At 36.0% G+C, this 27,982-nt stretch overlaps 2 protein-coding genes across 3 annotated transcripts; both read right to left on the bottom strand.

The window, feature by feature from the left end:
• Positions 1-7,338: 7,338 nt before the first annotated feature.
• LOC139976016 (uncharacterized) lies at positions 7,339-15,874 on the bottom strand. 2 transcript variants are annotated; one of them, XM_071984406.1, is made up of 12 exons: positions 15,742-15,874; positions 15,265-15,342; positions 15,011-15,091; positions 13,564-13,680; positions 13,151-13,315; positions 12,785-12,934; positions 12,369-12,485; positions 11,957-12,118; positions 11,559-11,633; positions 10,462-10,746; positions 9,544-9,677; positions 7,339-8,022 (listed from the first exon to the last, which is right to left on the bottom strand). In XM_071984406.1, exons 1-12 carry the CDS (start codon positions 15,857-15,859, stop codon positions 7,975-7,977), a joined length of 1,530 nt encoding a protein of 509 aa, XP_071840507.1. In that variant the 5' UTR covers positions 15,860-15,874; the 3' UTR covers positions 7,339-7,974. The 2 variants fall into 2 exon arrangements, with proteins under 2 accessions (XP_071840507.1, XP_071840500.1); XM_071984399.1 differs by having other exon boundaries at positions 11,957-12,121.
• A 619-nt stretch (positions 15,875-16,493) lies between these two features.
• LOC139976028 (uncharacterized) lies at positions 16,494-27,790 on the bottom strand. Its single transcript, XM_071984418.1, has 15 exons — positions 27,554-27,790; positions 26,363-26,461; positions 25,774-25,854; positions 19,692-19,772; positions 19,442-19,522; positions 19,191-19,271; positions 18,958-19,038; positions 18,708-18,788; positions 18,458-18,538; positions 18,208-18,288; positions 17,958-18,038; positions 17,454-17,788; positions 16,973-17,053; positions 16,740-16,820; positions 16,494-16,572 (listed from the first exon to the last, which is right to left on the bottom strand). The coding sequence occupies exons 1-12, from the start codon at positions 27,627-27,629 to the stop codon at positions 17,679-17,681; spliced, it is 1,014 nt and encodes a 337-aa protein (XP_071840519.1). The 5' UTR covers positions 27,630-27,790; the 3' UTR covers positions 16,494-16,572; positions 16,740-16,820; positions 16,973-17,053; positions 17,454-17,678.
• Between the last annotated feature and the right edge of the window lie 192 nt (positions 27,791-27,982).

The following is a 27,982-nucleotide window of genomic DNA, read 5'->3' on the forward strand; positions in this document are numbered from 1 at the left end:
CAAAGTGCCCTTTGATGTCGGTGCCCCCCCCCCCAGATTGAAAGTGCTTCCGCCGCCCTTAGGTTGAGGGGGGTTTTCTATATTGGTTGTCCATAGATTAAATTTTGTGCAACATTATGGGTATGTTTTGAAGTGAATTTATTATTCAAATTCTGAACAAATATTGGGCTTAAAACCTTGAAAAGTGGGGCTGACGGGTATTAAGGGGCGTTACGTAGAATACCTACAAAAGCAATGATCCACAGGAGATGCAATGAGGTCGAACATGATATGTGACTGGTGACAATCTTGAAAAAAGGTATGATGAATGAAGAAAAAAATCTATTAGGTAAAACTTGGTTCTCAGGCAAAAGTGTACATCTGGTTGGTCATTTTCAAGCCCGAGAAGTGCCATTTCCAGTGATCTGGGGGGCTATCAAAACCAAAAAATTTCTTGTACGCTGCGCGCCAACCAATGGTGGCGCTCCGCTTTGATAGTAATTCGCCTGCATCCAAGCAAATGTCCCCCCCCCCCAATATTTGAAACAGATCGCCGCCCCTGTCCTCACATTACTATAATTGAAAACATCCACCGATACACACAGAGAACACAGTAACTGCTGTTACTCTTAAAGTTTTGTACCGCAGTAAGAACTGGATCGTGCTATAAATCGATAGCATGTGCTATTAGGATTACAATAAGAACTGAGGATATGTGTACTTCCAACAAATCCAGTTGTTGGGATTTATTGGGATGATACATATCCTCAGTTCTTACTGTAAACCTAATAGCACATGCTACCGATTTATCAGATTTTTCAGCACGATCCAGTATTTACTGTGGTACAAAACTTTAAGATTTACAGTAGTTACTGTAATCTATGTGTGAAACGGCTGAAACATCTGAATCTCTATGTCAATGTAACAACTGACATGTGTAAATAACATGAATCACGACGTATTACGAGAGTCTGTGATCGAGCTAAAAAAGACTGTAGTATACTCCGCCATTGCCACAACAAAACTCTCAAAATAGTGCACTTACCTATAATTTGGCCGGATACACATTGGTAAACAAGGAGACATAAGAACGGGAGGTAACATGCTTTCCGCGATTTCATTCTTCTAGATCGAACTTACTGAGTTTAAGAGAGAAGAATAGTGAATCCTTGTGGATGTGAACCTGCTTTTAGTTTGTTATAATGGTGTAAACATATAATGGCATTTACAACACCGAACTATGACAACCTTCGCATATATCGGAGTTTTCATTATAACTATCAATACTATCCATAGTACTATCCAATTTTGACCTTCATTTGACAAAATAAAAGATCTTCATGGTTTACTGAACAAAATTATATGCATGGTTACGACAATTTTTATATATATATATATGTATATATATATATATATATATATATATATATATATATATATATATATATATTAATAATAATAATATATGCATTTATATAGCCCTAATTTTTAACATTCAAAAGCGCTTATCAAGGAAAAATCCAACCAGTTGGGTCAATCAAAATAAGCTAGCTTATACAGATATGTTTTTAACTCTTTCTTGAAAGCATCCAGGGTCAAGGAGTCGATACACATCAATTCCACCGGAAGTGAATTCCACAACCGAGGTCCTTTGTAGGCAAAAGCCCTATTGCCTAACGTATTATATATATATATATATATATATATATATATATATATATATTTTATTTATATATATTTATATATATATATATATTTATATATATATATATATATATATATATATATATATATATATATATATATATATATATATATATATATATATATATATATATTACTTTTTTAACCAAACTAAAAATTTGTATACAATAACAATAAGTATAGAAAATTAAAAACATACAGTGAGTGTATACTATATTACCCTATCTACTGTACCCACACAGGGTTCCTACGTATATAATGGTTGTTGTTTGTTTGGACTCACGTAACTTAAGTATTGTTTGCAAAAATTTGAGGGGGAATCCCGGAAATAATTGTGCAAGAATCACTATTTGTAAAGATTTCGTCGTTAACGTAGAATACGTAGAACTGAAGAGAAATATGCAGCGAATTAGTGAACTAAATGAATCTTTCCATAAAATTATTGGCTTTTACGTTTGAGGGTGACTTGTTTGATTTCTATGTAACCAGTTTGAGTAACGCATAATGACATTTCTTGCTCGAAGGTATTTACTACAAATTGGTTTTATTGCCCCGACTTCCGATTATAGGGCCCATATTTGATGATTTAAATAGGCCTTCAACATTGCATGGGCCATTTGAAGAACTTTGTTGAACTGGCCGCTTTATTACTGCTGTTGGTGGGGCCGACGGCCGAGATAGATGAATAAGCTATTGACTATTAAAGTACTGGTGACACGCAAACACAACAAGTACACATCGCTAGACCACCGATAACAATCCTATACAAACCTTGAAGATTGCCTTGAAGATTGTTAACATCAATCAAGTTGAAATTTGAAAGAATAAAACGTCATTTCTACTCCTCATTGCGGGCTCATGTCGTATTCATTTTTGATGACTTGCAGTGTTTCAGCGCATAAGTACATGAAAGTTGTCACTTCTGCGCAGTGTAGTTTAACCATCGATCTCTTGCCAACTGTTAAGAAAATCATATCTGTCCCCTATACCCGCCCAAAGCTGAAACAGAGCGCTCTGAAGCAGAAGTGACAGAGAAGACATTGATGAAGACGAGTTCTCCATGTCGAAGTTATTCAGCCCTACAAGTTTGAGCCAGAAACAAATTAATCTGAGTCAAAATTAATTTAATATACTACTTTACAAAGCCAACAACTAGTCTTTAGACCTAGTTACCTACGCCTAGGTAGGCTATGGCGTCAGCGCCCGGGGGGATACTGCGCCTGCGATGTAGGCCTAGTAGCCTAGACCTACTTTCCTTTGGCCGCCATGAAAGTTATCATATGTCTAGCGTATTGATAGTAATGATGTAGTACGGTGAAGGTTGTTGAACGCCAGTCCTATGAGATGTTAAGTCTAACCTAGTTGCACAGACCCAATCTGACATTTACAATCATACTGACATTACACCGCTGCTCACTGTGCTAGTACTAGGACTAAGATGTCATGTGTCAGTGTAACAGTTAGTGGTCAAATCAGAAGAGCACTCACTGTATCGTGTTGCCCTCATTTTCACAAACAAATATTCCTCTTCAGGAAAAGCAAAAAAGGTGCCCTGATTTCTCAGAGGTCGAAACACTGACTTTGGTGGAGTTTGTCTCAACTCACAAGGCACTGCTCTTTAACACTGGAGCCAAGGGCTCCACTAAATACAAGAAGGTGAAGGAAAGGTTTGTGAATTCCACAGCAATCATTTTGTGTTCAAATTGCTTGTATTTGTTTTTGTTTTGTTTTTGCAGCTACATCTAAGGCCAAAGCCTACAAAGCTCCCAAGACAGGTCAGTTTATATAACACGTTAAAGTACACAGGACGTACCTTGCTCCCCATATCAATGTTGCAGTACAACATTTAATGGACGGCAGGCAGGGGGGGGGGCAAGGGTTGTCTATTTGTCGGTTTGCTAGCTAATGCCTATTTGTCCAATCATTTTTGTTGAGGAATGTAATTTTAGGGGTTTGCAAGAGGGAGCCTCTAAATTAAAAGGCCATAAGCACTTTATGATGTAACTATTGATGTTTCCTCCTCAACAATATGGGTGATTCCTCCATGACAGGGGCAGCATTTTCTGACAGAGGGCTATAGTAATAATAAAACTTCATAAAATCAAAATACTTTTAGAAGTTAAACTGATATATTGTTATATTGTTATGGCATGTGGAGGTCCTCCGGTACTGGAAGATCTATGAGAAGTTTCTGGGGGTGCTGGGGTGCCGGTTTCATATCAAATTACAAAATATTTCAAAGTCTTGATACCTGTTTGCTGATGAATTTCGGAAAACAATTGGCGCACAATCTGTCTGGCGGGGCTTGCAAATTTTGATTGAAGTTTGTAGAATCTATGGACTCGTTAAAAGCTCTGACGAAATTTATTCTGCTCAAATTTTTTAACGACAGATAACTCAATAAAAATAAGGAATATAGATATGAAAATTGCATAGAACTGTGTCATTTTCACTGAGCTCTTAGTGCAGTAAGCTGGAAAGGTCATAGTTTAAATTTGGCAAACAAGCACTGAGACTTTCTTGTGCATGCTGCTGTTGCACCTCTAACTTCTTACCCTACACCCATTCAGCATGGTACTTTCAAATATGATCGTACTTCGAGATACAAGGGTCACATCAGTTGCACAACCTCTAATGTCATCTTTCTGATCTCTTGTAGAGTTTGCGGCATCAGGTATGTTGGTGAAACCAAACCCATTCGGCGTATCTGCTCACGTGACCAAACTTTTCTTAATAAGGCCGTTGAACTGCTTGATTTCTTCCTCAAAAGGGGATACCCGCACCGAATACTGAACTACCACCTCAAACGGGTTCTGTCTCTACAACGATCTAGTCTCCTAACCTATCGTTGCAAATCTGATTATGATAGACTACCCCTCTTCGTCACTTACCACCCCTCCCTTCGCCCCTTTTCAATGAAATCAAACATGCTTGGGGCACTCTAGGTTCCGAACCCACAATAGCTAAACTTTTCAAAGCCCCCCCCCCCCCTGTCATAGCCTATAGACAACCACGTAACATCCGATCAGTGCTGGTTCGGCTAATCTCGCCCCACCCAGTATGGGCCTGATAGTGGCAACATCCCCTGTAACAAACCTAGATGCTTGGTGTGCACACAACTCGACCCCTCCCCCGCTTTACTCCACCGGGCCTCAGGAACCACTCTGAGACCTGGTAGATTTGGTTGCGACTCAGCCAATGTCACCTACCTCCTGTATACTTGCAAGTGCCCCCAGGTCACCTATATTGGCGAAACCAGCACTAAGTTCACACTCCGGCATGGGCGGCGATCCTGGGGGGGGGGGATGGGGGAATATATCCCCCCCCATGAAAATGGGTGGAGGGGATGTAATACACCATATCCCCCCCACCAAATGCCAGGATAATAATATTTTCATGCCTACATTTATGCATCATCGTGAATGTACGGCTCTTTTTTAGCTTCATTTCTCGCCTACCATAAGCGATCTTTTCAAATAAAGCGTCTTTATAAAGCAAGAATAGTTGACTGTAGGCTTCATTGGGTCTATGACAACAAAATGTATTATTGCGCTCACGGTATTGATATAGTACATATACGCACCCTCATAGTATTCATATCAACGAGTTAAATGAATCTGGAGGATTCATGTCAATTGGGCGCGCGTACCATGCATGGAGGGTCATGTGATGTGTTCCAGGTGGTACCAAACTGATATTTCTCTGTAGCAGTGCGAAAATAGTGTTAGTGACTTCGTGAAAGATTTGCACCAAGACGGATCGAACATGGGAAGTAACGGTGTAAGAAGGTACTGGTACTTCAGGCCTACGAAATAGTGCTAATATGCTAACGTTAGACATGCTGGCACAGAACAAGTACAGATACATTGGGAAATGCCGATATCTGAATTGTATTTCAAGGGTGAGCGTTTGGTGCTGTGGGGAAAAGTTTAGTTCAGTGCAACCACGGAATTCTCCATGGAACAGAGCCTAGTGCTGCTCAGCCGGAATATAGCTATCACGTTAGGCTACAGGCACGGTTATTGATAGGTAACGGGTGTCGTCTGCTGCTCTAAGCACGCATACACATTTACGTACTAGTTGGGTGAAATCATCATGCTTAAAGGGGAGAGTAAAATATTAGTACCGCCCTGGAACACATCACATGACCCTCTATGCATGGTACGCGCGTTCACGCGTATTTACTGTGTGATAGTTTACCCAGATTCCTTTACAGGTACCTCGATGATTCATTATAGACCCTATAGTAGGCCTACACACGTACATGTTCCCTCGAACAGCTGAGAATTTCATGTTACCAGGGTAATGATTAATACACGTTTCACCTGGATGCCTTAGCAATCGGTACCTAGGAATGTAACTATGTGTAATTGTGTATTGCATGTGTATAGGCCTATAATAGCCTGCATGAGGCCCTTTTCTTCATCGAATAATATAAAAGAGATCTCGAACATTCTATCGTAGCGCCTGAAACAAGATTGACAGGGGCAAGTTTCCCAAAATAACACCCAAAATTTAAAAAAAAAGTATTTTGGATCCTGATTATGAGATATTTCGGATATGATATCCCTATTTTAAAGTTGGGTATATGCCGCTTGGAAACCTCGGTAAGTGCCGTTTCCGGCCATCTAGAGGGTTTGTAAATCCCAAAATTTTCTTGTACGCTTCGCGCCAACTCATGGTGGCGGTACGCTTAGATAGTCAACAAGGTCATATCCCCCCCCCCCCCCCACTCGGAAATACGGATCGCCGCCCATGCACTCCGGTTCAATAACCACAAACTAAGTATCCGCAAAAATAACCCAGGTTTCCCTGTTGCTGAACACTCTAATCTCCCAAAATCACAGCTTATCTGACCTCAAATTTGCCATTCTCTACGGCTTCTTCAAAACTGCTCATGGAAGAAGCAACCGGGAACTAAAAACCATCTTACGCCTCTACACACACAGCAATGGGCCCAACAGAGATCTCTCTTTGATGACTATACATGCTAAGCTAAATACCAATAAGGTCTAGTTTCTCCCGTTTCATTACTGCAACTGAAGAAGAGCCGTGTTAACGCTCGAAATATTTTGTAATTTTATATAATATATATATAAGCTACATGTTTGTCATTACTATAGTGGGTTAAACATGTGTTCTTCCCATTTGCTACATTTTGTATCAGCCTCTGCAGGATCTTCTCACCCTAACAGATGTGACGTCAAGATTACAACATCAACTATAATTAAAAAGTCATTCGTCCGAACTAGTCTCAACTATCTTTCAGTCAGCACTGTTTTGTGCCACGCTTGGGCAGCTACAAAATGAAAATGTCATATATATCAGCATACAATCCGAAACTTTCTTCAGTAAGAAAACGTTAACATCAACGATGACATTACAAAAGATTAATAGAAACTTAAAATGTTGTTTAATCTATAACTAAAGATCACATCGAGAATCACATCTGTAATAAGGACAATTATGTAATATTAAAAGTAGACATAATAATCCTTTAAAGCATAAATTGAATAGGTGGGTCTTTACAGCATATAGGATTACAAATGTTGAAAGGGAAGATCGGGGAAGACAAAGAAAATGCCAATGTCATAAAATAACGTAAACCATAACTTCATTACAACAATAATTACGAACCGAAAAACATTGGACTCGTCATTTTGACCAAGCCATGCTTATATTCACTTTACACAAATTTTAGAATTAGCACCCTTCCACCAATCAACCTAAAGACCCCGGTCATGATCTAATCTACGACCATTTTATCGCGGGTTTTACACGTAAACCAACCACTATCGTTAAAACATCTTCGTTGCATGCAATGTCATAGCATGATAATATATGAAAGCAAACACCATATCACTTAAATTAAAAGTTACTTGTAACAAGCTTATTGGGAAATAATCAATAATCAAAGCTGCATTTTACGTTAGGTTGTAACTTTGTCCTACTTTTACCAAGCTGTATGATATTTATACAGAAATGAGCGGCCCTCACTCTGAGGGATGCAAGTGACTAAACCATTCAGCTGCTCGTAACATGTGGTAAACATCATTACACCAAACGTTAAACTTGAAATATACAAAGTCTTTCATAAACTTAAAAAAATGTATTTTATAAGAGTATGTATTATTTTAATAAACCCTTAAAAAGTAATAATATATTAAAAGTACATTTCTAAGGGCTATCAATGTTGAAATAAGTTCACCAATACGTCTTCGTATCGGCGCCCTCTATTTTCATTATGCCGTAATCGCTGTATTCTCCACATCATTGCTTTACACCAAGAAGCTAAGGTTCTGGTTTCCCGTTAGTCTCAATGTCACTGTACACAGTTTCCTAGTGGGAAAGGAGGAATTAAATATCAGTTTCTTCATAGAAACATTTATTGTTCTGTTTTTGGTGTAACCAAGACTTGTAAGTTACTCCTTACTTTTGACCATGCATGGTCCAAATCTCTTGTGGTGAAATCTACTCTAGAAATATGTATCAGAAAATCCATAAATAAGAAAGGAACTTTTTGGTGTGATATTTATTAGGTTATTTCCCAGTACTAGCTGTTTATTGAAACCTCAAGGTGAAAGGTCTGGGATAAAATTAGGAGGGGGGGGGGGGGCAAGTGCCTTCTTACCCGTCCCACGTAGTACCACTTACGACTCTTACCATGTCAGACGTTGAAAAGCTGAGAATTCTGAGGTGTCAGAATATGTTATAGCTACAAACATTTGCTGCTTTTCAGACTTAAGTTGAAAGATTCTTTCGATAATGATTGAAAATGCCCACTTTCAGTAATGTCTGTTTGTACACGAAACCAACGTTTTATACAAATGCTCCAAAGAACTTGCAAGGAGGTACGTAGAACCACGCAGTCTGCATAACTGAACGAAACACGAGTTTTCTACGCATGGGCCCTTTTAATCCTCACCTATCTGACTGCTCTTTCAGTCCAGTATCTTTGAATAATTATACCTTGCGTGTAGTGATATCAATCAGGGATCAGTACTGCACAAAATACGTCATTATTTCTTTTTTAAAACCGAGTTTATTTGACAGGTCATTTTTACAAATAACATATTAACAAAAATGGCATGTAACTTATTATTTTCAAGGTTAAATATATCACAAAGCGATTTGAAATTGAGCGATCTTGTGAATATATATATATATATATATGTGTGTGTGTGTGTGTGTATATATATATATATATATATATATATTCTCGTTTTATTTGTGCCAAACAGGCCAAAAAAGCGGGTAATTTCTTGTCGGCTAGTAACGTTTTTAATAACTTGTTGTGTATTATCCAACAGTTTTATTGAATTTTCCAAGATATGTTAGCAGGTTTAAAAAATCATTCATGGCATCATCATGTTGTTAATTCAAAATATCCAGTTAAGTGATCCAGCAATTCGTAGTGCGTATTGAAAGTTATAACACTTGGCGACGAATAAAACATGCAAGAACCTTTATGGACGGGCAGAGGCGATTTTGAATTCTCTCGTGTATCATAGAGTCTTTGAGAGCCCCAGTGGCGGAGCGTCCATACAGTCAGGGAGGCGGATGCCCCCTGACGGATTCAAATGGACTGCTGGCGCCCTTTTCAGTTTTTTACCACTTTTTAATTATTCGCGATTATTGACTTTTTTATTGCGCTCTCATCTACCTTTTGACATTGGCACATTTGGCGATGACACCTAAGGTTGTGCTAATAATTTGAATGTTAAGCAAAATAAACGTGTTTTCGCGGCTGAATCTTTTGTCCAATTGACGATGTAGAAGAGGAGGGGGCGCGCATGCCCCTGCCCACCCCATTTTCGCACATCACTGTTCCTATGCTAATATTATACACTATTTTCTTACCTGGCGTAACTTCTTGTTTTTGTGTTGGTTTACAACAATTATTATAAGGACCAAACTAATGGCTATTGTGGCGATGATGACAATTACGAAGAATATGACGGAACCACCGCCTGCTTGAGAATTCTGTCGTGTACCTGAGATAAAAAATATATGGATGATACCACTGAAAGTTGAATGTATAATGCATGAAAGTAACCCCGTTAACATTCAGTATTAAACTTGAATATGACATAAGAAGACATGATCTGCTAATCACATTTAAAGCAGTAGGTGGGCAAAAGTTTAAATAAATCTGAATGGGAGGGTGATGCGTGATCCAAAGTGCGTCTACAACAAGAAAACGTTGGTTCTCGATATGTTTATCAAACAGAATTACCCTTTATTTGTGTCTTGGATATCGAAATGCACGAATGGTTCTAAATCTGCAGAAAGATGTGGAGGGTATGCAATTTACACGACTGTGGGCTTAGAATAGGCATGGTACCAGGTTCCTTCTAGTGAGTATCGGTGCTTCGGTTCTCGTTGCTGCCAATATCGCATAGTCGTAACTTGACAAATAAGTGGCAGCTATCAATTGAGAGGTAGCTATAACCTATTGAGAGCTTCTACGTGTCATAGTCGTTGGTGGGAATGGAGAGTTTCAGGTCATTGGGGCATCGACATGTGGCTAAGTATGCACCCAAACGTGGCTTGCTATGAACGTCTTGTTTATCCAAATTTGAAATGCATCATTAAATAAATTGAAAATAAAGTTACAGTTTCGAAAGTGTGCATTACAAATATGTAAGTATTTACAAGAAATTAAACGAACAGCATTCCCTGAACGAGAAACATTAAAATCAGATGGCTTGTGAAGGGCTTCTCATCGTGGCGCTCTTCTACATCTTCAACTTCCAAGAGATACGCCCTATATCTTACCTGACTCCAAATGTCTGATTGGGTGAGGAACACTCTCGGCTATTTCGTTGCCACTTCTGTCGATTGCAATAACCCTCACAGCTGTCACATTAATGACCTCGAATGCGGAAAGAGAAAACTTTCTTGTGCTTGGTTCGAGCTTTGGTGATATATCAAACCAATCATCCATTCCGTGGTATTGAACCTGCACAAATAACCCCTCTATCGGATTTCTGCCACCCACATACCAGGAGAGGGTGAAATTGTCAAGGAACGATGTAGACTGGAAAACCAAGATTGTAGTTACTGAAATTGAACAAAGTAAAAAAGATATATTGCAGTATACAACCAGGGAGTAGCCATGATGACACCAGTGAGACATCCCTCATTCAACACTGTACATGATCCAATCCAAATTGAGGGCCTATGGAGTCAAATGTAGATTTCTGAAAACGGCATTATATTTTATCAAACTATATTTATGAATTACTCCTGGATTGTTTCAACAAATAATCGTTAATTATATCAGATTTTATTACAACCTTGTCGCGCGCACTTTTTCATGATACAGTTTATCGTTTCACCAGCAAATCTAAAATTAAAAACTGCACAACAAAAACACAAAACACCAACAAAAATGAAAGAAAGAAACTGTTTCAGTCATAGTATTCTTTAGAAACGTAATTGCTTGTGAAAGCAAATATTCGAAGTTTGTTGTCTGTGCTCCTATCCACCAGAAAGAATTTTTAAAATCCCAAGGGTTTATGTTTCGAATAATTACATAACGGATTTGTTAAATGATGTCATTGTTTTGTGCGATAATTATTATCATTCTGAACATTTCATTACTCAAGTACGTTTACCATTAATATCAATTAGCAAATAGTACAAGGGAAACCATCAAAGGAGGGGAAATACTTCCTTGCAAGTGCTGGCGATATACTAAAAGTAGTACATATATACGAGACAAGTTTAAGCTTGTTTCTGTTCATACTTCCAAACTTCAACTCGAAAAGAAGTGTAATTATTCTTCAGCTGTGAGAGGAAATGAAATTTCAAAAAAATAACATGAAATATTATCTCAGCTGACAATAAAAGGATAAGAAATATAGTCTTGCCATTCTTTTGGGTAGAGGTACTTCTTTGGGCTGTTACAGTGAGGTTTGGTGATGAATCAGTGATGATGGTCGTTTCTGGTGGAATAAGAGTAACAGGTTGCGGTTGACGGATCGAATTCTTTTTCGCATGGATAAATAATTCGCTCAATCACAGCTGTGCAATGTTATCATATTCAATTAAGACTCTTAATGAGAAATATATATATGTGTGAATAATTTAGAAGAAGTTAAATAGAAACGAAGATATGAACATTGAGGATAGATTACATTAAATAAAATCCTTCTTAACTTCTATGCTAATATTGGGTTATGTAAGTGAAAGCTCATAACAGAAAGATTCTATAGGTGGAAATTCAACTGCCTAAGCTCGGGATGAGCGTAGTTACGCAATCTCTTACCTTCTAGCGGGTTGTTGCAAAAGCTGTAATCACAAAAACATGCTTCACCGGTCGTATTAAGCGGAAAATCAAGACCCACATAGTCCGCTGACGTAACACATAGGTCTGCATTAAATTGATTAGCACTTTTGCAACCTCTTTCCAAAAGGAATACGGGCGTACCTACTGCCAAATCAAGAAAACGTTAATATAAAGGAAGGTAAAAGGCAAATAGAAAAGTGACATCATTACATGTTCTGCTCGTTTCAGTACGGATACATAGGACAAAAAGATGTGAAAGATAATCAAAAGCAACGATAACCTTTACCGTTTATCATGGATATGTTAAATTGTAGATAGTTCATGTCTACATTTGGTCTCAAACGGCAAGGAGAATGTCATAAATATAATGAACATATTACAAAAAATGTACCTTCATCGAAAACTTGTATGTTGATAAAACTGCAGATATCTCCGTTACTACAAGTCTCTGTTCCAATCCGTCCAGTTTCACAATCTTTACCACTACAAGCGAAACAGGTTAGAGTGTCTGCGAAAACAAATATAAACAATCACGACATTTTAAGTACTTTGTGCTCGATATTTTAAATGGATACAGAACGTTTAGCTATTTTCTTGAACTGGCATTTAATATGATACGTTGTAAAATCATCTTGTAACATAAATTTCTCAAGTGTCTCATTCGAGGTAACAAGTTGGCTATAAATCATAGAATGAGATAATTACGGGTTTAAGAATCACTAATTGCTGTACGTTTTGATCAGAAACTTATTTAAGAAGCAGTTATGTTGGTAGTTGCTGCAAAAGAAAGATTCGTGGTAGGAATACCTGGTGCCTCGAAGCTCGTAGATGGGAGGGTGATTTTAGAATCAGTAAATGTGGTAGTTTGTAACGAGTTCATAGTTGTTGTAGAGACAACTGCTGGTTCAGAACTCGTAGAAGGGAGGTTTGGTGATGAGTCAGTAATGACAGTCGTTTCTGATGGAATGAGAGAAACAGGTTGCAGATGAATAAATCAAATTCTTTTCCGCATGGATTAATGTTTAGCTTATTCACAGCTGTGTAATGTTCTCATATTCATTTAAGACGTAAATGATAGGTAGTGAAGGAAGTGAAAGCTCATAACAGAAAGATTCTATAGGTGGAAATTCAACTGTCTAAGCTCGGGATGAGCGTAGTTACGCAATCTCTTACCTTCTAGCGGGTTGTTGCAAAAGCTGTAATCACAAAAACATGCTTCACCGGTCGTATTAAGCGGAAAATCAAGACCCACATAGTCCTCTGACTTAACACATGGGTCTGCATTTAATTTATCAGTACTTTTGCAACCTCTCTCCAAAAGGAATACGGGGTTACCTTCTGCCAATCAAGAAAACGTTAATATAAAGGAAGGTAAAAGGCAAATAGAAAAGTGACATCATTACATGTTCTGCTCGTTTCAGTAAGGATACATATGAAATAGAAATGTAAAAGTTAATCACAGGCAACCATAATCTTTATCGTTTATAATGGATATGTTTAATTGTAGATAGTTCATGTCTACATTGGGTCTCAAACGGCAAGGAGAATGTAATGAATACAATGAACATACTACAAAAAACATGTACCTTCAATGAATATTTGAATGTTGACATAACTGCAAATATCTCCGTTACTACAAGTCTCTGTTCCAATCCGTCCAGTTTGACAATCTTTACCACTACAAGCGAAACAGGTTAGAGCTTCTGCAAATACAAATATAAACAATCACGAAATGCCAAGTACCTTGTGTTTATATTTTAAATGTGTACAGGACGTTTGGCTATTTGCATGAACTGGCAATGGATATGATACGTTGTTATGGATTAATATGAATTTAGAAGAAAAAATCGGTTGAACTATGGTTTCTAATAATATTCATGAAGTAGGTTGAGGAACTTGAAAACAAAATATTCATGTACAATTGATATGAATTGTTTATAGGGTGTGAAGACTCGCGCACAAAGAAACGTCTCATGCCGGTAATCTGAGTAATCTGACCTACTTTTGATGGGGTGTAACAGAAGTGTTAGACACCACAATCGATCCCAGAAAATACACACACAGCTTGCTATCGACACTAGTACAGTGTATACATATTCAAGCCTTTAATTTTAATGGACACTGACGTTTTGTGATAGCAACATAGTTATTTGAGTTAATGGAATGCTGCAAAGGCGTTGGTGGAATAACACTATCATATGAATAATACAACTAGCACTGAAAAATAAAATTCAAACATTAATGACTTCAGAAGGTGGAAAACGTATACGGCAAAAGTAATTATGTTAAATAAATGATAATTATGCCAGTCAGTAATAAAGGACGATCCTTCTTGTCATGATGATAAGTTATTAAACATAATAAAAAAAAAAATTTGGGATACAAATTTAATGCAAACATTCGCAATGCCTCCCTTTTATGGACATAGTACACGCAGTTACATTATTTCTCTGTTTGAGATTATCTGTTGTAAAGTTTGAACTGTGAAGGATTACCAAACCATGTTGTTGCAATACTGATGTGTAAAGAGAGGTTTTACCTCAATCTTTCGGTTTATTTATTAAACATCTTTCTTGAATCATAGTTTGTATTCGCAAATCCTTGTAGATTCTTATTTGGATATCTGAGAACGTTTTAGCATAAGCTATGAAAGTAATTATATATATTACAATCATTTCCAGTATCACAAATTCCGAATTATCACAACAAAGATAACACATCCAGGGACCTTACTTTCAGGACCTTTATTTATGATCAGATACGGTAGCCTATGCTGGCAATTCTTACGTGTGACAAATTGTACATGTGTTAACGGGATACCTGTGCAGACTGGGATTAATAATTACGAAACGTTTCTGTGAGTGAACATAGTTGCATACCTGGTGTTGACTGGGAGTGTGAAGGACTGTCAAACAATGTAGTCCATTAAAATTTCGAATTCGGATACTTCAGAACTTTCTAAACTAAACCAATCCACAAATGGCTTTGAGTGGACATTGGATATTTATTTTTCTAGATAAAATACTTAAATACCTGTTGTTGTCTGGGATTGTGAAGAACTGCCAAAAAATGTCGTTGCAGAAGAGCTAGATAAAAGAGAAGTGTTGGTCCTTTCTGTTGGGTTAAACAAAAATATTAATTGGGTTATCATGTAACATCCTCTAAAATCTTATGGTCCATTAAAATTTCTAACTCGAATACTTCAGAACTTTCTAAATTAACCCAATCCACAAATGTTTTTAAGTGGACATTGGAAATTTATTTTTCTAGATAAAATACTTAAATACCTGTTGTTGTCTGGGATTGTGAAGAACTGTCAAACAATGTAGTTGCAACAGAGCTAGGTAACGGAGAAGTGCTCCTTTCTGTTGGTTTAAACAAAACTATGAATTTATCACGTAACATGATCGAAAATCTTATGGTCCATTAAAATTTCTAATTCGGATACTTCAGATATTCTAAATAAAAACAATCCACGAATGGAAATTTATTTTTCTAGAGAAAATACTTAAATACCTGTTGATATATGGGATTGTAAAGAAGGGCCAAACAATGTAGTTGCAGCAGAGCTAGGTAAAGGAGAAGTGGTGGTCCTTTCTGTTGGTTTATACAAAATATGAAATTATCATGTAACATCCTCGAAAGTATTATGGTCCATTAAAATGTCTAATTCAGATACTTCAGAACATTCTAAATGAAACCAATCCACAAATGTCTTTATGTGGATATTGGAAATTTATTTTCTAGAGAAAATACTTAAATACCTGTTGTTGTCTGGGATTGTGAAGAACTGCCAAACAATGTCGTTGCAGCAGAGCTAGATAAAAGAGAAGTGGTGGTCCTTTCTGTTGGTTTAAACAAAAATATGATTTGGGTTATCATGTAACATCCTCTAAAATCTTATGGTCCATTAAAATATCTAATCCGGATACTTAAGAACAATCTAAATGAAATCAATCCACAAATGTCTTTATGTGGATGTTGGAAATTTATTTTTCTAGAGAAAGTACTTGAATACCTGTTGTTGTCTGAGATTGTGAAGAACTGCCAAACAATGTAGTTGCAGCAGAGCTAGATAAAGGAGAAGTGGTGGTCCTTTCTGTTGGTTTAAACAAAAGTATAAATTTATCATGTAACATCCTCAAAAATCTTATGGTCCATAAAATGTCTTATTCGGATACTTCAGAAAAATCTAAATAAATCAATCCACAAAAGTCTTTATGTGGATATTGGAAATTTTTATTTCTAGAGAAAGTACTTGAATACCTGTTGTTGTCTGGGATTGTGAAGAACTGCCAAACAATGTAGTTGCAGCAGAGCTAGATAAAGGAGAAGTGGTGGTCCTTTCTGTTGGTTTAAACAAAAGTATAAATTTATCATGTAACATCCTCGAAAATCTTATGGTCCATAAAATGTCTTATTCGGATACTTCAGAAAAATCTAAATAAATCAATCCACAAAAGTCTTTATGTGGATATTGGAAATTTATATTTCTAGAGAAAGTACTTGAATACCTGTTGTTGTCTGGGATTGTGAAGAACTGCCAAACAATGTAGTTGCAGCAGAGCTAGATAAAGGAGAAGCGGTGGCCCTTTCTGTTGGTTTAAACAAAAGTATAAATTTATCATGTAACATCCTCAAAAATCTTATGGTCCATAAAATGTCTTATTCGGATACTTCAGAAAAATCTAAATAAATCAATCCACAAAAGTCTTTATGTGGATATTGGAAATCTATATTTCTAGAGAAAGTACTTGAATACCTGTTGTTGTCTGGGATTGTGAAGAACTGCCAAACAATGTAGTTGCAGCAGAGCTAGATAAGGGAGAAGTGGTGCTCCTTTCTGTTGATTTAAACAAAAATATGAAATTTATCACGTAATATCCTCTAAAATGTTATGGTCAATTAAAATTTCTAATTCGGATACTACAGATATTCTAAATTAAAACAATCCACGAATGGAAATTTATTTTTCTAGAGAAAATACTTAAATACCTGTTGATGTCTGGGGGTGTGAAGAAGGGCCAAACAATGTAGTTGCAGCAAAGCTAGGTAAAGGAGAAGTGGTGCTCCTTTCTGTTGGTTTAAACAAAAAATATGAATTTAGCATGTAACATCCTCGAAAATCTTATGGTCCATTAAAATTTCTAATTCGGATACTTCAGATATTCTAAATAAAAACAATCCACGAATGGAAATTTATTTTTCTAGAGAAAATACTTAAATACCTGTTGATATATGGGATTATAAAGAAGGGCCAAACAATGTAGTTGCAGCAGAGCTAGGTAAAGGAGAAGTGGTGGTCCTTTCTGTTGGTTTATACAAAATATGAAATTATCATGTAACATCCTCGAAAGTATTATGGTCCATTAAAATGTCTAATTCAGATACTTCAGAACATTCTAAATGAAACCAATCCACAAATGTCTTTATGTGGATATTGGAAATTTATTTTCTAGAGAAAATACTTAAATACCTGTTGTTGTCTGGGATTGTGAAGAACTGCCAAACAATGTCGTTGCAGCAGAGCTAGATAAAAGAGAAGTGGTGGTCCTTTCTGTTGGTTTAAACAAAAATATGAATTGGGTTATCATGTAACATCCTCTAAAATCTTATGGTCCATTAAAATATCTAATCCGGATACTTAAGAACAATCTAAATGAAATCAATCCACAAATGTCTTTATGTGGATGTTGGAAATTTATTTTTCTAGAGAAAGTACTTGAATACCTGTTGTTGTCTGGGATTGTGAAGAACTGCCAAACAATGTAGTTGCAGCAGAGCTAGATAAAGGAGAAGTGGTGCTCCTTTCTGTTGGTTTAAACAAAAGTATAAATTTATCATGTAACATCCTCAAAAATCTTATGGTCCATTAAAATGTCTAATTCGGATACTTAAGAACTTTCTAAATTAAATCAATCTACAAATGTCTTTAAGTGGATATTGGATATTTATTTTCTTACAGAAAGTACTTGAATACCTGTTGATGTCTGGGATTGTGAAGAACTGCCAAACAATGTAGTTGCAGCAGAGCTAGGTAAAAGAGAAGTGGTGCTCCTTCCTGTTGGTTAAAACAAAAATATGAATTTATCATGTAACGTCCTATAAAATCTTATGGTCCATTTAAATGTCTAATTCGGATACTATAGAACATTCTAAATAAAGACAATCCACAATTGTCTTTAAGTAGACATTGGACATTAACTTTTCTAGAGCAAGTACTTGAATACCTGTTGTTGTCTGGGATTGTGAAGAACTGCCAAACAATGTAGTTGCAGCAGAGCTAGGTAAAAGAGAAGTGGTGCTCCTTTCTGTTGGTTAAAACAAAAATATGAATTTATTATGTAACATCCTCGAAAATCTTATGATCCATTAAAATGTCTAATTCGGATACTTCAGAACTTTCTAAATTAAACCAATCTACAAATGTCTTTAAGTAGACATTGGATATTTATTTTCCTACAGAAAGTACTTGAATACCTGTTGTTGTCTGGGATTGTGAAGAACTGCCAAACAATGTAGTTGCAGCAGAGCTAGGTAAAGGAGAACTGGTGGTCCTTTCTGTTAATTTAAACAAAAATATGAATTTATCATGTAACATCCTCTAACATCTGATAGATCATTAAAATGTCTAATTCGAATACTTCAGAACATTCTAAATACATATAATCCACAAATGTCTTTAAGTAGACATTGGAAATGTATTTTCCTACAGAAAATACTTGAATACCTGTTGTTGTCTGGGATTGTGAAGAACTGCCAAACAATGTAGTTGCAGCAGAGCTAGGTAAAAGAGAAGTGGTGCTCCTTTCTGTTGGTTAAAACAAAAATATGAATTTATCATGTAACGTCCTATAAAATCTTATGGTCCATTTAAATGTCTTATTCGGATACTATAGAACATTGTAAATAAAGACAATCCACAATTGTCTTTAAGTAGACATTGGACATTAACTTTTCTAGAGCAAGTACTTGAATACCTGTTGTTGTCTGAGATTGTGAAGAACTGCCAAACAATGTAGTTGCAGCAGAGCTAGATAAGGGAGAAGTGGTGCTCCTTTCTGTTGATTTAAACAAAAATATGAAATTTATCACGTAATATCCTCTAAAATGTTATGGTCAATTAAAATTTCTAATTCGGATACTACAGATATTCTAAATTAAAACAATCCACGAATGGAAATTTATTTTTCTAGAGAAAATACTTAAATACCTGTTGATGTCTGGGGGTGTGAAGAAGGGCCAAACAATGTAGTTGCAGCAAAGCTAGGTAAAGGAGAAGTGGTGCTCCTTTCTGTTGGTTAAAACAAAAAATATGAATTTAGCATGTAACATCCTCGAAAATCTTATGGTCCATTAAAATGTCTAATTCGGATACTTCAGAACTTTCTAAATTAAACCAATCTACAAATGTCTTTAAGTGGATATTGGATATTTATTTTCCTACAGAAAGTACTTGAATACCTGTTGATGTCCGAGCTTGTGAAGAACTGCCAAACAATGTAGTTGCAGCAGAGCTAGGTAAAAGAGAAGTGGTGCTCCTTTCTGTTGGTTAAAACAAAAATATGAATTTATCATGTAACGTCCTATAAAATCTTATGGTCCATTTAAATGTCTAATTCGGATACTATAGAACATTGTAAATAAAGACAATCCACAATTGTCTTTAAGTAGACATTGGACATTAACTTTTCTAGAGCAAGTACTTGAATACCTGTTGTTGTCTGGGATTGTGAAGAACTGCCAAACAATGTAGTTGCAGCAGAGCTAGGTAAAAGAGAAGTGGTGCTCCTTTCTGTTGGTTTAAACAAAAATATAAATTTATTATGTAACATCCTCGAAAATCTGATGGTACATTAAAATGTCTAATTCGGATACTACAGAACATTCTAAATAAAACCAATCCACAAATGTCTTTAACTAAGTGGACATTGGAAATATATTTTTCTCGAGAAATTACTTAAACACCTGTTGTTGTCTGAGATTGTGAAGAACTACCTAACAATGTAGTTGTAGCACTGCTGGATAAAGGAGACGTAGTTGTCTTTTCTGTTAGTTTTTACAATTATATGAACATACCTGACATCAGCTCTCATAAAAGTCATAGTTCACCTGGATTTCTTTCTTGATACTTCAGACCATTTCAATTTTTTTTAATTCCGTAATGTGTTTGTTAGTAAACATTGTAATTGCATTTAAAAAGTCAACAATGGGATTGTGAAGAACTGTACACTGTGAAAACATAACGTAAATTTTACTGCTAAAAGACTGGCAGCAATTCTGCCAACAAATGTCTGTTCAATTTACGGTAATTATTCCAATTACTGTAAAATTATTTACCATTTTTAATCGTAAAAGTTTCATCATACCGTACAATTAGAGTGTACTGTAAACAATTTTCAATATTTGAAATGTATCCGTAAATGTAACAGGCCTTTGTTGGCAGAATTGTCGCCAGTCTTTTTACTGTGAAATGTACCATAACTGTTTTTACTGTAAACTGATGGTTAATATGAGTACATTATCATAATTATTAATTCATCTTTGAACAATACACTGAGGCATTCTGACATGTCACTGTACAAATACACCATTCTCTACAGTACATATACCAAAACATCAATAGTGAAATAAAGATCAAATTTGTAGAAGAAGATTGAAGCAAAATAGGGGAAATAGAACAGTAAAATATTTTGACATCCAAATGTATGAAGTTCAAACATCAAACCACGAATCTTTTATGTAGTTGGAAATTAAAAGTTTATTGATTAGAGCTGTGGTGTGTTATAATCCTGCACTGCATTGATGAGATGGAGGACTTTTGGATTAATAGAATGCCTTCTCCTCTACGTTGCTTGCGCCTTGTTGCCTCTGTCTGGGTGGGTGTTGAACAGACATCTGAAAGTAACAGTAAAAGGTAACAGTAAACAACCTACTTAAAAACTAAGAAACTAATTCAATTAAAATCTTCTATTGGCTTTGAATGTTTTCAACTTCTAATTCCCTTTATAAACTCCCGGCTCACTTCTGCAAGCGAAGAGAGCAGTGCACTGGTGAAGAGATGAAACAAAAGCTTACACACCTAACACAATGTTTCATAAGGTAAACAATTGTTGTCAAAGAAACTTCAGGAAGCCTATGAAATTTTGCTGCATAGCTCTATGCAATCAACCAATAGTTGACGTCATTTTAAAGGTTAAGAACCAGAATCCCACATGCCTCAATAATTCCCTTGCGAGAATGTGAAGCAGCATTTACTTTTGATTTTCACTATTTCATCTTTGTCTCCAGAACAACAGTATGGATCATATTTTCACCTAAGGCAATCTTAATACTATCTAGTTGACATATTCGACACACTTCCATTTCTTGAGCTGTCCTGACTAAGAGGTTTTAGACTTTGACCTCTGCTGACCTCAAATGTTGATTGATCTCAATGATGTAAGGTAGGGATCATGTACTCACCAATGACAATCTATATTACACTTTTGTTTAACCAAGGTGTACTTCTAAATATCTATTTACTACGTTTTCAAGACTGACCTCAAACGACATTTAACCGTCACGAAAAACAAGAGGGATCATCTATTCTTCAATTGTGAATATACGGTGTTTACAACTTTTGCAGACTTTGATCTCTGTAGATCTCAAATGACCTTTGACCTCCATGAAAAAGAATATGATCATCTACTTAGTGCCAAGAGTAACCTAGTAACAAAATTAAACCAACTTTCAATTTTTTAGATCATGTTATCAAGTTATCATGTTAACATGTTAACAAGATTTTCAGACTCCTGTTGACCTCGAATGACCTTTTGACCCCCATGAACCGGAATGCAAAGCTGCATTGTGTTACCTACATAATATTATATGAATGTGAAATACTGTAGGTATAGCCTGGATGAACTTCAATCTAAATAGTACAACAAAAGGCATTGAGATGTGAGACACAATATTGGAAAAAGCTGATGACGGAAAAGGACACTTATAGTGACCTCTACTAGAGACAACATGGATCTTAGGCTTCTCAATGTGGTACACCTACATACCAAATATAATATCAATCCAAGCTACGTTTCTTGAGATATGCTTGCAAGATTTCCACAATTTGACCCCTTGTAACACCAAATGACCTTTGACCTCCACCAAAGGTAAAAGGCTTCTTGTACTTAATGGGGTCCAACTACACATGGTCCAAATATGAGATATGCTTCTCTTTGAGATATCGTGTTTACAAGCTGGGCGTCACAAATGCACTTACACATGCGCGCGCACACACACGCCATCATGAATGCAAAGGTTACGATTTTCATTGAAACCAAAAAAAAAACAGGGTTCTTGTACTCAATAAGAGTAATGCACATACAGTGCCACCTTAGAATTTCAGGCAATGTTTACTTTTTGAGTTATCATGTTTACAAGGAGGTGTAACATACACATGCAAACACCATCACATAGATTCCTTTGGCGTTTAGCAAGAAATCAAAAGTGCAGAAATTATAAATATTACATAGAATCACTTTTACTTTTTATGAACTACATTTCATGAACATATGGGAGCTAATATACAGGAAAATGTACCACAATTTTTGTTTTTGATATTTTTTTACCGGTTTCCCAATTTTTTTTAAGTACTGTATGGGTTGTTGCCTTGAAAGAAAGAACTGAATAGGGCCTACTTAAACTTACAGGTCTAATTTAGGCCTCTTCTACTTCTAGCTAGCCTATGTCATTCTGCCTCGCCGAGAGCATTTGCCTAGGTAAAGGAATCGCGAAGTAGCCTGACAATAATAGTCAGTTTTGTGGCTGAAATGCACGAAGTTGGTGACAACCATCATACTAATTACTGGGTAATGTTGGTCACAACTATCGTTTGACTAGGCCTATATGGAGTAGCGTAGGCAAAACGAAACGTATGCCCTGCTTATGCCTACTGATTAGTGTAACCGACCTCTACCTCCTCACTTGAAATGTCGTCCAAAACGTTGGCAATGTAGAAGTTGTTTTACCACTCCTGATTTTTTCTACTATGCCTTAGCTAGCTTTAAACTAAGCTGATAGTGTTAACTGATACTGAGTGCTTCATGTTACCGTTACATTTATGCCTAGGTTAGGCCTTCCCATTGACCTGTTCTGCACGGTGATAGGCTACCGACATACAGTTTCCAACAACAGTGCTATTACGATCAATTAAGCTAGGCGTAGACTTGTGGTGATTTAAGCAGTCTTTAAACGAATAGTCTTTTGTTCACGTAAATAATATTGATTATCTGAGTAGTTTTCGCAACATATCATACACACATAGCAACTTCAGAAAGCTGTTAAATTCTCACCTCCTACCGCTTGCAAAAGTAGTAGTAGCCCTTTTTGGATCGTGTAATACATTAACGTGTACCATGTGCAGTACAATTCCCGATAACAATCGACGTTACACATCTTGTCAGAGAAGAACGTGACACAGGTGTCAGACAACACTTGTTCACTTGAAAATCCAATGAAAAAGCGCACAGCCTCATACTGCAATGCACATGCGCTAATCTGTACGCCGGGAGCAGCCATATGAAGGCAATATACAGTTTCTACTGTTACGATCGCGAAGTTACAGTAGTAGCGCGCGTTAATAATGGTCGAACTAACAGGCGCTTACTGTAATTGTTGGGAACAGCGTTTTGCTGTAACATTCTACAGTAAAATACTGTAAAATTCGCTTTTATTTTTTACAGTGTAAGTTGTTGGAGCAGAGCTGGTTAAAGGAGAAGTGGTGGCCCTCCCTGCTGGTTTAAACAAACACAATGTTGTGAGTGGACATTGTAAATGGGTTTTTTCTTAGAAAATAAAAGAAAACCTGTTGTTGACTGGATTTGTGAAGAACTGTCAAACAATATTGTCGCAGCAGGGCTGGATAAAGGAGAGTTGGTGGTTCTTTCTGTTGGTTTAAACTAAAATATGAATAAACCTTTCATCATCTCTGGTAAAGTCGTAGATCATTGGAATTTCTCTCTGTTATACTCGATAACACTTCAACGTAAACAATCTAAAATGTCTCTGTTAGTAAATATTGTAATTGCATATGGTGTTCTCGAAAATAATAGACACCTGTTGTTGACTGGAACTGTGAAGAACTGTCAAACAATGTAATTAAAGCAGAGCTGAATAAAGGAAAAGTGGTGGTCCTTTCTAGTGGTTTAAACGTCTATATGAATTTATATAGTAACATCCTTTAAAATCATATAGTCCATTGAATTTCTGATTAGGATTCTTTATAACTTTCCAAATGAAAACAAATCCGCAAATTCATGTAAGTGAACTTTGGGAAAAGTAACGATTATTGATATATCTGGAAATGTTCGACCGGCTAGATGAACGTTGACATCTTTTGCTCTGTTCCGTTAATTTAGATACTGAACACCAATACACACCAATATATATATATATATATATATATATATATATATATATATATATATATATATATATATATATATATATATATAATTGTAGAATATGAGACTTCAACAAGCACAGTAAGAATTATACAAAGCTGTATGTTCCAATATTTCGCCGGTTAAGGCTTTGTCAAGGAATGAGATGCAAACTACCGACTCCGTGTATATAAGTAAAAACTTTATCACCAATAAAATAAAATCAATAAAACTTCATGGTCAACCATTCGTTAATGGTCTTCGGCAGTGACCAATAATCATTTAACGAAGGATATTGTCTACCGATACGAGACGTTTAAATTTTTCTATTAGTATTATAACACTTACCTTGACCAGATGCTTTAGAAAACAGAATGAAATATGCAATTAAAGTATCAATAAATCTGAAAATTGACAAATTCAATGTTAGCATCAAAAATTAAGGTTATGGCATAACGACAAGTTGTAAAATGGATTACTCCTGTTGCGTGGGCATTGACAATACCCGGTATAGGTATCGACACGCTTCAAAGGACCACAAAGGCATGTATACAAGTAGTCAAATATAGAAATATTTACATTGTAGCATACATATGTTTCACGTTAAGGGGTATGACACATGCTTGCCACAGACACAGACACGCACACCCAGTCCCACACAAACATACACACAGACACAAACAGGAGAACAACAAAAGATACGGAATAACACATTATTTTATTAATTTTGTCTGATATGAAAGTAATGCAAACATTCGCAATGCCTCTGTTTATGGTTAATACCTCTATATCTTTAGGTTAATTTAAGAAAAATATATCTTGAATCATAGCTTTTATTCGTAATTTATTGAAGGTTCCTATTTGGATACCTAAGAACATTTCAGCATAGAGGTTTAAGTAATGAGCTATATTACAATCCTTTCCAGTGTCACAATACCGAATTATCAGAACAAAGATAACATATCCAACGACCTTATGTTGAGGACCTTTAATTATGATCAGATACGAATGCCAATGCTCGCAATTCTTACGAAGGTGAAATTGTACATGTATTTTCAATTCTGTCATATTCGAAATAACTAAGTAAGTGGATTTTTTTTCTCGAGAAAATGCTAAAATACCTGTTGTTGACTGGAATATTGAAAAACTGTCAAACATTGTTGTTGCAGACTTGCTGGATTAAGGAGAAGTGGTGGTTCTTTCTCTTGGCTTAAACAAATATATATATAAATATACCTTGCAACAACTGTCGTGAAGTCGTAGTTCATTGGAATTTCTTTCTTTGATACTTCAGAACATTTCAATTTAAAAATTCCGGAATGTTTTTGTTAGTGGACATAATTGCATTTAACATTTTTTGAAAATAACAAATACCTGTTGTTGACTGGGGTTGTGAAGAACTATCAAACAATGTAGTAGCAGCAGAGCTGGATAAAGGAGAAGTGGTGGTAACTTCTGTTGGTTTAAAAAAAAAATATCTTGTAACATCCTTTAAAATCATATATTACGTTAAATTTTTAAATCGGGTTATTGTTATTGTTATTATTATAATTATAATTATAATTATTATTATATTTTAAACCATGAATATGAATCTTGCATCATCCTTTATTAAGTCACATGCTACAAATTCTTTCTTTAATCTTTCCTGCATAGCCTGCAGTATGCAATCTGTAGATGAAAGTAATATCACTCTAGACATATCACTCTAGACACGCTTCTATGACCTTCTATGAGCTTCTATAATTTTGGGATTCTTCAACCTTCCAAACGTACTGTATCTGCAAAGTTTCCATTTTAAGGACCATTGATTTAATACAATGATAAAGGAACATAACTATATATTAACCAGTGCCGCTCTTAAGTGTTTCTTATTTGAGATTCTCACTGAATCCTTATTAAGGGCGATATACTACACGATTATATACTACACGATTATGCTGACATTATAGTAACCACACACCACATCGGAGTCCTGTGACGCCCTCAGGACAGATGCAATGCAGCGGGTTGTTCACACATGTCCCTCCATTTTCGCAATATTTCCCAGATCCACACAAATCTGCATGAAAAGAACAAAGAATAGAGAGTTAACTGTTTAGCACAATAACATAAATATGGACTTATGAGCAATTACACTGTCTTTCATTTATACCAAAAGTAGGCTCGTGATGGTTCCAGTGTCCGATAAATATGGAAGTCACCACACGATATTTCTATACTAGTTTCAGCTCCTTTTAATGTTAAGTCTTGTAGGGCCTCTTGGAAGTTTCCCTGTAGCCCTGAATCATCCATGTTCAAAGTTGACTCTCTTGTTTGTCACAGTCCAATTTATGGAATAACGAAACCCTAAAAGTCTTCAGCGACAGTACATTTCCAGACATTTCTAGATAACACGACCTGTTCATGTCTTAAGATACAAAGTTGTTTAATGTTTATTTCACTAGTAAAATTAACTATTGACAAATGGTAATACGTTAAAGGTTTTGCCTTGATAGCATTATGGCACCTATTTTGTTCCCATAACAGATCTTTCTACTTTGATATATCATCCGAAACAGCTTTTGCGTACTTTGATATTCGCAATGGTCTCTAGCTATAACCGAATTTACGATATTTATGTTTGCTTCTTTCATCTATAGATTGACCTCTCCATATCTACCCAGGGCCTCCTCACGTTACTATAATTGAAAACATCCACCCGATACACACAGAGAACACAGTTACTGCTGTAATTCTTAAAGTTTTGTACCGCAGTTAAAACTGGATCGTGCTATAAATCGATAGCATGTGCTATTAGGATTACATTAAGAACTGAGGATATGTGTAATTCCAACAAATCCAGTTGTTGGGATTTATTGGGATGACACATATCCTCAGTTCTTACTGTAAACCTAATAGCACATACTACCGATTTGTCAGATTTTTCAGCACGATCCAGTATTTACTGTGGTACAATACTTTAAGATTTACAGTAGTTACTGTAATCTATGTGTGAAACGGCTGAAACATCTGAATCTATATGTCAATGTATCAACTGAAATGTGTAAATGACATGAATCACGACGTATTACGAGAGTCTGTGATCGAGCTAAAAAATACTGTAGTATACTCCGCCATTGCCACAACAAAACTCTCAAAATAGTGCACTTACCTACAATTTGGCCGGATACACATTGGTAAACAAGGAGACATAAGAACGGGAGGTAACATGCTTTCCGCGATTTCATTCTTCTGAATCGAACTTACTGAGTTTAAGAGAGAAGACTATTGAATCCTTGTGGATGTGAATCTCCTTTTAGTTTGTTATAATGGTGTAAAGATATTATGGAACTTACAACATCGAACTATGACAACCTACGCATACATTGGGGGAGTTTTCATTACAACTATCAATACTATCCATAGTACTATCCCATCTTGAGCTTTCATTTGACAAAAGAAAAGATCTTCATGGTTTACTGCACACAATTATATGCGTGGTTAACGATAATTGTTCGGAACACAGCCATATCATATGTATAGATATACACTGTTTTCTTTGAACGTGGTTGAAAGGAATAAGCGCCCACTCAACCTATTT

Source organism: Apostichopus japonicus, chromosome 2 (assembly GCF_037975245.1).
Source record: "Apostichopus japonicus isolate 1M-3 chromosome 2, ASM3797524v1, whole genome shotgun sequence".
Taxonomy (NCBI): Eukaryota; Metazoa; Echinodermata; class Holothuroidea; order Aspidochirotida; family Stichopodidae; genus Apostichopus; species Apostichopus japonicus.